The 13614-nt window shown below is 38.1% G+C and overlaps 1 protein-coding gene across 2 annotated transcripts in view; it reads right to left on the minus strand.

Annotated features, from left to right (window-relative positions):
* esrra (estrogen-related receptor alpha) overlaps positions 1–13614 on the minus strand; it is a 25477-nt gene continuing 11863 nt past the window's right edge. For both annotated transcript variants that reach the window (XM_051092804.1, XM_051092803.1), the window contains 5 exons: positions 12294–12410; positions 12060–12173; positions 11787–11954; positions 6371–6640; positions 1–3016 (listed from right to left, as the gene is read on the minus strand). In XM_051092804.1, coding sequence (XP_050948761.1) covers positions 2763–3016; positions 6371–6640; positions 11787–11954; positions 12060–12173; positions 12294–12410 — 923 coding nt within the window. In that variant the 3' untranslated portion in view covers positions 1–2762. The remainder of the gene's footprint in view (positions 3017–6370; positions 6641–11786; positions 11955–12059; positions 12174–12293; positions 12411–13614) is intronic.

Below are 13614 nucleotides of genomic sequence, written 5' to 3' on the forward strand. Positions count from 1 at the left end.
TGACAAGTGATGACGCGTGTTAATTTATTACAAAACACATTGACACTGACAATATTTTAAAATACCTCTAGTTTTCCTGTGGTGTTTTAGTGTTTGCTTTCTCTTCACAGTGATTCAATATGAACAAAGTGTTGAAATAGTTACTACTGCAGAACCACTGAGCTTTACAAAAAAGGAAACGAAAAAAAAAAGCACAGACATTTACAATCATTTTGACTTCAACCCACACAAATACCAGAACAATAATATTAATAAACATCCGCAAATTGAGTAAAAAATAGATTTTAATCTTTTAAATACAACATTTTGGAATACAAATATCGATTTGTTCTTTACTGTAGTTCTTATTATTACTATTGACTGATATCACTAGTGTTACTGTTGAGGTTTGATTTACAGTTTATCAATATACAAAAAAAAAAAAAAGTGAAAACAAACATTTTGGTAAATTCTGGTATTGCTCATTTACATAAATATACACAGACACACAAAAAAACACCTAGCCATGAATTTAATTTATCTCTCAATCATATGTTATGCTCTAATCTGACAGACAAAATGGCTTTATATAATGCTTACCATTATGAAAACACTACTGTAATATCATCGTTATATTAGAGTTATTATTGACACAAACATTGACATATTTTACAGCTGTCTTTGAATGGACCCACTCATTCATGGTTATGTACACAGTCCATGACATCCCAATAACCACTCAGGAGAGACATTAACTTCCTGTGTATAAAAGAAAAAAAACTGAAATGCTAGAAGGTAAATGCATATTGATTGGACTCAAAATTAAACTCAAAGTTTATCCCAAAAATCCCTTAACAGCCAAACGGGCGGTGTTTTAAGAAAAACAAACAAAAAAAAAAAAATCGGAAATTTGCAATACTATATGAAAATGAACACAGGAATATAACGTCCACTGGCTTTCATATGTCTTAAAGTTAGTACTTTAAAATCACAAAAAGATAAATCTAAAAAACCAATTCAATACAAAACAGACATTTCATAACATTCTCCCAAATGAATTGCTTTATTTCAATACCAAACCTGAGGCCAAGCTTCATAGTCTATATGGAAAACCAAAACCTAAAGTCATGCCATGAGCACAAAATGAGCAACAGAAACTCACATGATCACAACGCGTCCCCTCAGTATCCTGAACTAGAAATCCACAGACCCAGATTAAACCTACGTTGAGCCGAAAATATAAATATCAACCTTGGAAGATTCTTTCCCTCTGCGTTTATCTGCAGCGAAACCGCTTGCGGAGCGCTCGTACAATCGTTGCTGCGAACAGTAGACAGCGGAAATCACCCTGAAGATGTGGCGTCACCTCCGAGGTCCGACTATATACGACAGTGGTTTTCATTTGTAGTACTTAAGAGGCCAAAATGGCAACTGGCTTTTCTTCCTCCTGTTTTCACACGTGTAGAATAAATAAAAGGTAGCACGCTGAACGGAGTATGATTGCATATAACACCAGACGAGCGTCTGCAAACAAACAACTATGAGGAGACCACGCGAACACAACCAAACGAAGAGTCTCGAAAGTGACGAGCCCGTCTCGTGAGGCTTTTCCAATTTGCATTTAATGTTGCTCTGCACCACAGAGGCTTTCAGTTTGAATATCACAGAATGAAGCTCAGACGGAGGCTGTCCAGCTGCATCCGTGTACAAATGGAGGATTACAGTATGGAAAACATGAAATTTCCTCTGAAAAGTCTTTCCATACGAATCGTTCCCAAGCAGGCCAGTGTCTGAAGAATCGAGGACATATCGGAAGGTCCCGCGCCGTCTGAAAAAAAATCATTACAGCAAAACAGCAAACTACAGTAGTGGCCTACAGGAGGAAAAAAATCCCCGTTTACCCTGATTTAGACGCACCGTTGGTTCAGTTAAGCATTTATAGTACCCAGAATCTCCCACATACATAATCCCAAAACGACAACATTATTCTTAAACAACTGGCTATTATACAAAGGACGGACTGGGTTATGAAAATTTTCTATGATCAATCAAAAAAAAACGTTGACTTTGCTATGCAACTACACCACTGCTAAATTTCGTTTCGAAGCAGGACGTGGCATGGCAGCCTGTTGTTTTTACAAACGGCTGACATCAGATAAATTATGAAGTCTTTCATATTGCTTTCCGTAATATGATGTTGCAGTACCAGTGTATACCAGTAAACTGAAGTTTGTTTTCACCTATGTGTTGCATATTTCACACAAAGCTAGCGGGACAAAGTTAAATAGCACTTGTAGTATGGCGAGTGTGTTATAAAAGACTTTACATAAGTGCATTTTGCACAGATTTAAGGAGAAAAAGAAAGCTTACTTGATTATAATTGTAGTGACGGTTTCAATGGCCTACCATTGTTAAAGAAGGAGATTTCGCTGAATCGCACGATTCAGGTATGAGTTCATATTGCTGCAGTCTCAGTAGGCGCCCTTGGCACGTGAACTTCTCTGAGTTTACAGTAATGGTTAGCTCCTAGAAACACTTATCAGGATGGCCGTGATGTGACAGAATGTGGTTTATCTAACACTGATTGATGTACCCATTGAAATCAAGTGAAGGAGGAGGATTTGATGTGAAAGACCAGTACCGGCGGACAGCTACGCGAAGCGTCTTCATATTCAACCCCGAAAAAGTTTTTCTTTTGGCTTTCGTAGCCCTTGCGAACACAAAAAGATTCCGGGCGAACCCCCGCCCGTTTTCTTCAACCTTCATCCATTGTTGTCTCTTCTCTAGGGTGAGTCCATCATGGCCTCCAGCATCTCCAGGAAGAGTTTGTGCATAGGCACGCCGCCGCGGGTTTTGATGCTGTAGAAGGTGGTGAGGGCCCGGCCGGCGGTCTGCCTGAGGAGGGGCAGGGTGAGGAGGAGTCGTCCCGCACGTTGGGGGTCGTCAGGGCGTCGTTGGACCTCTAGCTCCAGCAGAGCCTGATGGAGCAGGTCCCGTAACTTTTGCACGGCCTCCATGTCCTCAATGTACACCGAATCTGAAAGAGGAGAAGGTTTAGGATGAGTGATTAGAGCCTCATATCCAAATAAAACTGTTCAGACAAAACCCTTTGATGAACTTCAGGTTGCAGATGCTTTATGTCTGGAATGACAGCGTGTCAGACTGTTCTGTGTCAGACTGTTCTTCTCCGAGCCAGTTATTTAGTCATATGACTTTTTGATGAATTTATTCAGTAAATGTATTTATGCGCAGGCATTCTGACTGAAATAAAACATTTATCTACTTCAAGTGAGCGCATACTTTTTCATGTGCATTTAAGGACTTTTTTTGTATCTTAGTGTTTCTTGACAGCTATTATTTCCTAATATCTGCATAAAAGTATGAAGTTGTAAACCAACCCTGCTTCAGCACACCTGTCTGTAATTAGGTAGCCCTGAACACCTGGATTAGCTGGTTTGGGTGTGTTTAATTAGGGTTGAAGATGGTAGCTCTCCAGGAGCAGGTATATCAAAAAGCTTTTGGTTACTTTTTGCCAGAATGCTCTTAAGATGATCTAAGCCAATTTTGGTGAAAACTGGACAAAACGTCTAAAACAATTTCAAAAAAGAACATTTTTCAGAAAATTAAATATTGCAAAAAATCTTGACTGTAGAAATTAAATTGCTGGTATGCATTCGACTGTATGAACCAAGGAATCAGAAGAAAAAAGAATTTTGCTTTTAGACTTTATGGTTCAAAAGTAATTCAGAAATAACTCAGAAACATGAGTGCAAAATTTGGCCTGTTGGTGGCGCTAAAGAGTTTGAGTTAGAGACTCTAAATTTGCTGTGGTTAATGATGAGACTGTCATCTATCGTTGTGCCAAATTTCATAACTTTCCCTTAAGTGATTCTGTAAGATTCATAACAATACCCTGAACCATTTGAAAAATTTTGCAACAAAATTCAAAATTTTAAAATTAAGTATCATTTGATTTAGTATGCCTTTCCGAAACTAACAAGACCAATCTTATGATTTTTGGCCAAACTGGTCATAAGTTATAAGCAGAAATGCATATTTTTATATCCTTTGACCAGTAGGTGGCTGAAACCTTTCATGTGTCCTCAAGTCATGCTTGTTATTACACATACCAAGTTTGGTCAGATATAGATATAGTTTCATGTCTATTTTTGCTGAAATCAAATTTGTTAACATGCTTTAAAAAAATGGTTTGGTATATCAAAAAGCTTTTGTTTGCTTTTTTCCAGACTGCTCTGAAGATGATCTTTAGAAAATTAGACAAACCATCTAGGACAAGTTCAAAAAAGTCGATTTTTCAGAAAATTAAAAATTGCAAAAAATCTTGATTGTAGAAATTTAGTTTTTAGTATGCAGTCGACTCTGTATGAACCAAGGAATCATGAGTGCAAATTTGGGCTGTTGGTAGCGCTAAATAATTTGAGTTAGAGACTCCAAATATGCTGTGGTTAAGGATGAGACTCATCTATCCATGTGCCAAAATTCATATCTTTTCCACAAGTGGTTCTGTAAGATTTACAAGATTCATAACATTGCACTGAAGCATTTGAAAAATATAGCATTTTACAAAAAAATTTGAAATGGTCCACAGTCAAAATGGACGGCATAGGAAAATTTGGTATCATTTAATTCAATATGCCATTCCAAATCTAACAAAACCAATCTTATGTTTGTTTTTTTTTGGCCAAACTGGTCAGAAGTTTGGGCGAATTGCAGAATCAGCAGAATTGTCTTTTTTAAATATCTTTTGACCAGTAGGTGATCGAAAACTATTCATGTGTCCTCAGGTCATGCCTGTTATAACGCATACCTGGTTTGAACGGAATCTGTTAAAGTGTTAATGTTAATGTGCTTCACAAAATGGTTTGGTATTATCAAAAAGCTTTTTAAAAACTCTGCTCTGAAGATGATCAGAGTCAGTGGCTGAAATTTGGACAAACCATCTTGGACAAATTTAAAAAAAAGGAAGTAGTAGGTGCCAATAGCCTCATGGGTAGCGTACTGACATACAGCGTCCCGAGTTCGAATTCCGGCTCATTGACCTTTCCCAATCCCACCACCTTCTCTCTCTCCCACTTTGCTTCCTGTCCAATTACACTATCTAAATAAAAGCATAAAAAATGCCAAAAAAAAAATAAAAAAGTAGATTTTTAAGAACAATCTAAATTGCAAAGAATTTCGTTTTTGGCATGAATTCGACTTGGTATGAACCAAGGAATGAGAAGAAAAAAAAATTGCTTTTAGACCTTACGATTCAAAAGTTCAAAAGCAGAAACATGAGGGCAAATTTGGCCTGTTGGTGGCGCTAGAGAGTTTAAGTTAGAGACTGTCATCTATCCATGTGCCAAATTTCGTAACTTTTTTTTTAACAAGCAATTCTATAAGATTCATAACAACACACTAAAGCATTTGAAAAATACAGTATTTTACAACAAAATGGTCCACGCTCAAAATGCCCAACATAGGAGATTTGGCGCTCCGAATCTAACAAGATCACTCTTATGTTTTTTGGTCAAACTGGTCAGAAATTACAAACAAAAATGTCAATTTTTATATCCATTATTTTTAAATACCAGTAGGTGATGCGTGCTGAAACTCTCACCTCCCCACACAAAGCAATTCTGCGGGCTGCAATAGACTTTAAGAGTGGAAGAGGAAGAAGAGGAGAACACAAATGAAGGTAAAAGGTGCCTAATTAAACAAGTTACAGAGTTTAATTTATTTAAAGAACACATCTGCTGGTTTGCAGTTTTCTATTGTAATATTTTAAAGTAGTACTATCACGTCTCAGCAATTTACTGCATCCTTTCTGAATGAAAGTATTAATATGGTCGGTGCTTTATGAGGATTACTGCGAGTTATGAATGCAGTTGTGTAAAATCAAATTAACAAATCCAGTACATTTAAAATGTATCACTTTTGCGTTTTTGCTAATTAACTCTTTGCACGTGTGCCAAAGGTCACTGCCCCATGAATAGCTCTGTTGGTGGGGGTTAATGTTTAGTATGTACACAGATATGCGAGGTGTAAGGAAGAAGTCTTGGGTGTGTTCAAGATTCAAAGCATGCGACTCCCAGTATTTGAATAACAAATACAGAGTCTGTGGGTTAAGCAGATACGGGGGTTGAATTTATTATTTACAGTAATCAAAAATTTCATTGGCTCTTCCGGGTGGGGGATGAATTTGTACCAACACACGGTGACAAGACAGGTACGTTTACAACACAAAACAGAATACGGTCTGGTCTTAATTACTGGCTGACTCAGGCGGCTCACGCAGGTCGTGATCAGAAGGTAACCGGTTGGCCTGGGAACAAAAATAGACTGCGGAATGAATGAGTCATTAATAGGAAAATCTTGACAGGAAGCACACCTGAGTTGGTCAACGCGATGGCTTTGAGCATGACGAACTCCTCGCGGTCCAGCTGCAGGGCCCTGAAACGACGTGCGAGCTGGCTGATGGCGGCGTTGAGCTCGGTCAGACCGGCCACGCGAGACATTTCCTCATCCAGCACGAAGTCCTCAGCGAACACCACCTCGTCCTCACAGCCGAGAGAACGGTACGCCACCCCCAACACCAACACCTCCAGCCACACCGACTGCAGCACGGACATCTGGTCAGCCAGCGACAGCGAGAGAAAGCCTGGAAGAGGGAGGAAAAAAAGAGAAAGGTTAATGCTACACGTCCATCGGTGCAGAAGAAAACATGCTCAAAAAGCTCAAACACAGATGGTTTGCCTTAAATTAATGCAGAAGGTTGGTCAAAAATCAGATGGGTGTCAAAATATTAAAATATTAGCGTAAATGCAGTCTAAAAGACCTGACACAGTCTGTTATGGCAGTAATAAAACATTCCAAAAATGACATGAAAAAGAGAAAACTACTTAAAACTGTTTACTTAATAATTATTTTGGAAAAACTGAAGCAATACTTGCTTAATTGAGAAAGGCTATATGATATTAATACTGTTATAATTATGGGTTCAAGCATGTAGCGTTGAAACCCTATTGTAATTGTTAGAATTGCCAAGGATCAGCAATCTCCACGTAAAACTGATCGTGCAGACCAAACCGTCCGACGTAGAGACTTAAAACTTGGAGGGCTGGTAATACTCACACCACCGACAATGTCACCAAAACTAACCCCAATCGGCCTGTCGGGGGTGCTACAGTGACCAAAAAGACAAAATCGCTCATAACTCCTAAACCGTCAGTCGCAGACTTTCAATTAGAATAGATTCTAATTAGATTAAAAATTTTCGGATATTTTTGTGAACCAGCCCTAGGGTTTGACCCTGATCGGAACCAACCCAGTGCAGAAAGATTCTCTAGAGAGTGAATATCAATAATTACCAAAAAAATAAGTTGAACTTTCGACTCACCATCGCAAAGGGATGCCAAAACATTTGAAAAGAGCAGGGCCACTTTTGGTCAAATTACTTTAAGTCCTGAACGGAATGGGATATCTTCACCAAGCTCAGAACATCTACGTAAGAGCTCAATCTGAGGCCGCAAGACAAAAAATCGTGAAGTTTGGTCACTTAGTTCCACTATAAGATGGGAAAAACTGTAAAGATGGCTATACCTATGCAAAGGTCTGTGAGAAATTTGAAAGAAATCACCCACTAGGGGGCGATATTGCATTTTTCAAGGCTGTAAACGACTATAAAAGTTTTTTCCGCACACACAGGCGATATTTATATCATACATTAGACCTCCTTGTCCTGAAAAGCTTTGGCTCTAGAAGCACTGCTGTCAATCAAATCGTTTGTTAAATGATTGAGAAGATGTAAAAAACCTACTTTTGCGAACTCGTCCTAAATTTTTCACTCTGGAAAAAAGCACTGCAATACAGTTCTCTAGACTCTCTAGATCAATAATTTATTTTTTTTTTTTTAAATGTACCCTTTGGGCAGCTATAATGGTAGTTTAGAAAAGGGGCCTGTCCAATTTTTATTTTTGGGGGGGCATTTTTCCAGTTTTTAGCTGATAGGAAGTGATTGGGAGAGAGGGGAAGGTCCACGAGGTGGGATTTGATTTTGAGACACCCGAGGCACAACTGTACCATATGTCGGCGCACTCCCCACAAGGCGATTGGCGCGTCACCTGTCTACATTTACCCAAAATAAAAGGAAAACTCAAAACGTCACGAAACCTACTGAGCACATGCTCAGGTGATTCTAAACAAGCATTCAAAGTTTTAAGGAGACCGGACCACAGCTGGCATTAAAAAACAATATTTCTATGGTAAATTATCTGGATGTGCCAAAAATACTTTTTTTAAAATCACTGATTTAGGTGGGTACAGGCTTGCTAAATAATGTCTTTTCTTATATGTGCTTAAATGCCTTAAAGCGCTTGAACCTTTGTAATCGCTGCTTTTATATTGTATTTTTATATTAACTTTTTGTCTTGATACTGAAACTGGTGTTGCAATTCCGAGAAACTGCTTATGTTATGCTTACGACAGATGTCACCACCTTCACCTCATAAAGACGTTTTTCACCACTCATTTGCATAAAGTTGAACATTTCTCAACTTTTTGACTCTGTCAGCACCGTTAATCCCACAATCCTCGCCTCCTACGGAGACTGAAAAGGCCCGCTCGTCAGATCTAGTGTTATGTGGAGTGCAGAGAGCAGGATAAGAGTTGTTCTTGAGTACCGAGACACGCTGGACACTCACAATAGTGCACTAAATTTGGAGGTCTTGAAAATAGCCTGAGACTGACAAAAGCGCTTGAAATCGCTCCTTCCAAGACTGAGCTCGGACAGCAATTAGGAGAAAAGTCTTCCACGTTCTGACTGTAGCTCTGACTCACCTGCTCCAGTTCCCTTCAATTATAATCTTTCTTTAGGCACCTGTTCTTTACAGACAGGTGTGATTGATCAGCACTTTTAGGCTGTGCAGAAATGTGAAAACCATCAAATCTCATTGACTAACAAGCTGGTAACGGTTTTCTAGCTGGCTTTTTCATAGCCTCCTGAAATATTAGCCTGTCATTGGCACATTATCATGTGATTTGCCATCTTTCCAACCTACATCAAGTATATTAGTAGAACTTGGCTAGTAAGCAACACTTCCCAGTAAAAAGTGTCAGTGTAAGTACTTAACAGACTGCATGAGTAAACATGATGAATAATAACCACAAATGAAAAGAGGATATTTCAACAAGAGGATGTCAGCTACTTTTTGCAACATGACCACAATCTTGTATCACAAGTAGTTCACAGTAACAATGAATATCACAATATAGTTATTTCTGCTTTAAATAAGGTATTTAGAGTATCAAAATTTTTGATACCACAGAAATTTCTTAACTACTGTCAATATCACAAAAACTAGTATTAGCCTAAGTTTAATAAATAAATAAATCAACCCTCAAGCTCACTGGAGACAGGTAAATAGTCAGCGATTAAACAAGAACAAGAAACTGATTACACTACTGCTCAAAAGTTTTTGGACAGTAAGATATTCACGTTTTTTTAACAAGTTTCTTCTTGTTAAAAATTTACTCCCGACATCTGAGCCGCTGAACATGCAGTGGATTAGGTTTGTTCGTGAAGAGAATGAGTCTCCCGATCTACATAAATGCGTCTATGTTCGCGCGAATCATTCGTGATCCAGCTTCACCTACAGTAGAATGAACCTCCAGTATGAACCTCCGCAATCACCATTCCTAATAACATGCTAGTTAGCACGTTTCGTGGCTAAACGCAGCTAAAGTAAACAGGCTCGTCACTCCACAAAGAGTAGAGAGGGGCGGGGTGAGCAGAGCTCATTTGCATTTAAAGGAGCAATCCATCAGAATGGGTTGATTTTTGCGGAGCTCATTTTGACAAGGTAAAAAGGGTGTTGTTTTACACAACCATTGAGAATTTTTAACCAGAATATATTATAGACTTTTCATTAAGACCCTAAAGAATAATATCAACTTGTGGAAAATGGGCATCCGATGACCCCTTTAAAGGAGAACTCCACTCCCAGAACAACAATTTACAAATAATTCACTCACCTCCTTGTCATCCAAGATGTTCATGTCTTTCTGTCTTTAATCGTAAAGAAATTATGGTTTTGAGGAAAACATTTCAGAATTTTTCTCCATATAATGGACTTCATTGGTGCCCCGATTTTTAAATTACAAAGAGCTTCAAAGGGCTCTAAACAATCCCAGTTGAGTAAGAAGGGTCTTATCTAGTGAAACGATCAGTCATTTTTTCCGAAAAATAAAAATTTGTATACTTTTTAATAGGGCTGTCAACGATTAATCGCGATTAATCGCATACAAAATAAAAGTTTAAGTTTGCCTAATATATGTGTGTGTACTGTGTGTAATTATTGTGTATATATAAATACAAATACATTCATGTATATATTTAAGAAATATTTACAAGCATATGTATTTATTATAATTTTTATATAATTTATATTATATATAAATAAAATCATTTTGTATATTAATAACATATTTCTCATATATATACACATTAATTTGTGTGTATTTATATATACATGATAATAACACACAGTACACACACATATATTAGGCAATCTTAAACTTTTATTTTGTATGCAATTAATCGCGATTAATTGTTGACAGCCCTACTTTTTAAGCATAAAAGCTCGTGTAGCACAGGCTCTGGGACGCGCGTCCACGATGCTACGAATTACTGATGGGTCGTTCTTGAGCGTTTCGTTCATTTTGAACGAATCTTTAATGTGACTCGGGAAGAATGAATCGTCTCGAGGAGTGATTCATTCAGTCGTGCATGCGCAACATCCTATTAGGTTTTGTACTGGAATTAGTTCACCTGCTTCGAGTCTTCGGGTTTTACGAGTCATTCGTTCATCTTATGGGGCTGTCACGTGATGCTGATTTTGCTAAAATGAATGAAGTGACTAGAAAAAAAATTTGTTAATTTTGCTGCACGAGACTCAAAGGTCCGACTCGGTAAAATGATCCGAACTTCCCATCACTACTACAAATTACATCTAAGTTCATCCTCTGTGTACTCCGGCTCAAAAAGGTAGAGAATGGCGAAAAACTCCATCTTATTTTCTCTTACAACATCAGAATTGTCGACGTTGTTGTACCTTTTTGTTTGTAAACAGCGTTTGACTTACTTGCACTTTCTTAGTCTTTGCACGTTCGCTTTGTAAACACTGGGTCTGTAGTTCCGCGTGACCTTTTGATGTGATTCAATAGTACATAGCGTTGTGAACGCGCATCCCAGAACCTGTGCTACAAGAGCTTTTGTGCTTAAAAAGTATAGAACATTTTGGAAGTTCAAAATCAGGGCACCAGTGAAGTACATTATATGGAGAAATTTCTTCACGACTGAAGACATGAACATCTTGGATGACAAGGGGGTGAGTAAATTATTTGTGAATTGTTGTTCTGGAAGTGGACTTCTCCTTTAAGGGAACATGGCAACCATTGATGCTCCCTGGTTTTCTTGATGCTTTGTAGGGACTGAACGTTTCTCCCTAACTAGGGAGCTGATTGAGACGCACACTATGTTTTCTGACAGACTGCTATAAATTCCTTTGTGCCCTTCGTCAGGCAATCAAATAAGAGCTTACCAGATCGAGAAATTACTTTCTAGTTTCAAGTGCAATAGGAATCAGACAGTTAATCAGGCTGAGACTGGCAGAACTATGCGGTAGTTTTACTTTAGCTTAACTTAAGTAACAGGAGAGTGAGTAACTGGTAGCTCGACACCAGAATAGCTTCATTGACACGGTCTCCTTGCCAACTGTCTTGCTGTTCCTCTTCTTGCTCTCACTTACCAGGAATGTGCTTGGCCCAGCCGATGATGACAACTAGTTCCCGGTCGGCCAGGTCACAGAGAGTGGTGAGCGTGCGCTGGGCTGTATCAGGCTGCAGGGGGTCTGGCATAGCAAACAGCTTCTCTGGCTCTGCCACCAGCAGATGAGACACGATGATGCTGGATGAGCCTGAGAGAAACAAACTCGACATTACTCAGCTGAATAATTAAGTCAGGTTTATGCAACAGTAATTGCAGGCCATAAAATTAGTTTGTTTTATTTTTAAAAAATTACCCTTCTCCCCCTCTTTCCTTAAAGGTATCGGCGCACTCTGGTACGTGGCATTCTCCACTTCTGGGCGTCTCTTGTACTTCTGCCGTCCTCCTCTGACTCGGTCCAGGCGCACACCTACACCAAACACAAAAAGAGGATTAGGGTATTGGCACTGCCTCTGGATCACACCGTACACTGAGGTACTTAGGTATCGTAAGAGAGAGGATTGGTTGTACTGGCCTGGTGCCACCTTACCTTCTTTGAGCATGCCTACTTTGAGGCACTTGGTGAAACGACACGCCTGACAGGCCTTCCTGCGGCGCTTGGTGATCTCACATTCATTAGAAGCAGGACAACTGTACTCAATATTGCCTGTTGAAAGGAGGTGAAGATGTTATAAAAACCTTCAGAGCAGTGTATATTTTTGTAGTGAAGAGCTCCCTGCTCTGCATAAAAAATGGCCCTTGCTTAATTTTACGTTAGACATAACTGAAAGTTAAAGGGATACTTTACCCCAAAATTAAAATTACCTCATGATTTACTTAACCTCAAGCCATCCGAGGTGTATATTACTTTCTGCTTTCAGACGAATACATTTGGAGTTACATTTAAAAATATCCTGGCTCTTCCAAGCTTTATAATGGCTGTTGAGATTTTGAAGTCTAATAAAGTGCATCCATCCATCATAAAAAGTGCTCCACATGGCTACGGGGGAATAAAAAGACTTTCTAAAGCAAATCGATTCGTTTGTGTAAAAAAAAACATCCATATTTAAAACTTTATAAACGTTTTTTTTAATATAGTTCTGATTGTATTCATCTGAAAGAAGAAAGTCATATACATTTAGGATTGTTTGAGGGTGAAAAAATCATGGGGTAATTTTCATTTTGGGGCTCGGGGCAAAAACTCCATGAAAAAGGTTTAAGAGGAAAATCAAGAGAGGAAAAATGTATGGAAGCCTGTTTCTAAATAAAGCAACACTGAATAAAAAATAAGAAAAGGTTATTGTGACTTTTTGTCTCACAATTTTGACTTTTTTTCTTGAAATTGCAAGTTTATATCTCGCAATTTTTTTTATCTTGCAATTCAGACATTTTTCAGACATATAACTCGCAAGTGAGAGTTATAAAGTCCAATTTTGAGGCAGGAGAAAAGATTTTCTGACTTAAAAACTTCCAAATGCATGTTATAAAGTCAGAATTGTGAATTTAAAAAAATTATAAACTCACAATTCTGAGAAAAAAGAAAAAAGCAAAAGATGAATTTTTGCTGTTTGCGAGTTTATAATTTTTATAATAAAGTTGCAACTCTGAGATATTTATTGCGACTTTATTTCTTAGAATTTCGAGTTTGTCTCTGATAACTTGAAATTGCATATTTATATCAGAAAGAAGAACTGCAAGAAAAAAATCATTTTTGCAATAATAAAATGCACGAGACTCAAATAATAAAATTGCAATTCTGAGATATATATTGTGACTTGTATTACGCAATTCTGAGAAAAGAATAGCAAGATGTAAACTCGCAATTGCGAGAAAAAAAGTCAGAATTGTGACAAAAAGTTGTGTTTTTTATT

The sequence above is a fragment of the Labeo rohita genome, chromosome 21 (assembly GCF_022985175.1).
Source record: "Labeo rohita strain BAU-BD-2019 chromosome 21, IGBB_LRoh.1.0, whole genome shotgun sequence".
Lineage (NCBI taxonomy): Eukaryota > Metazoa > Chordata > Actinopteri > Cypriniformes > Cyprinidae > Labeo > Labeo rohita.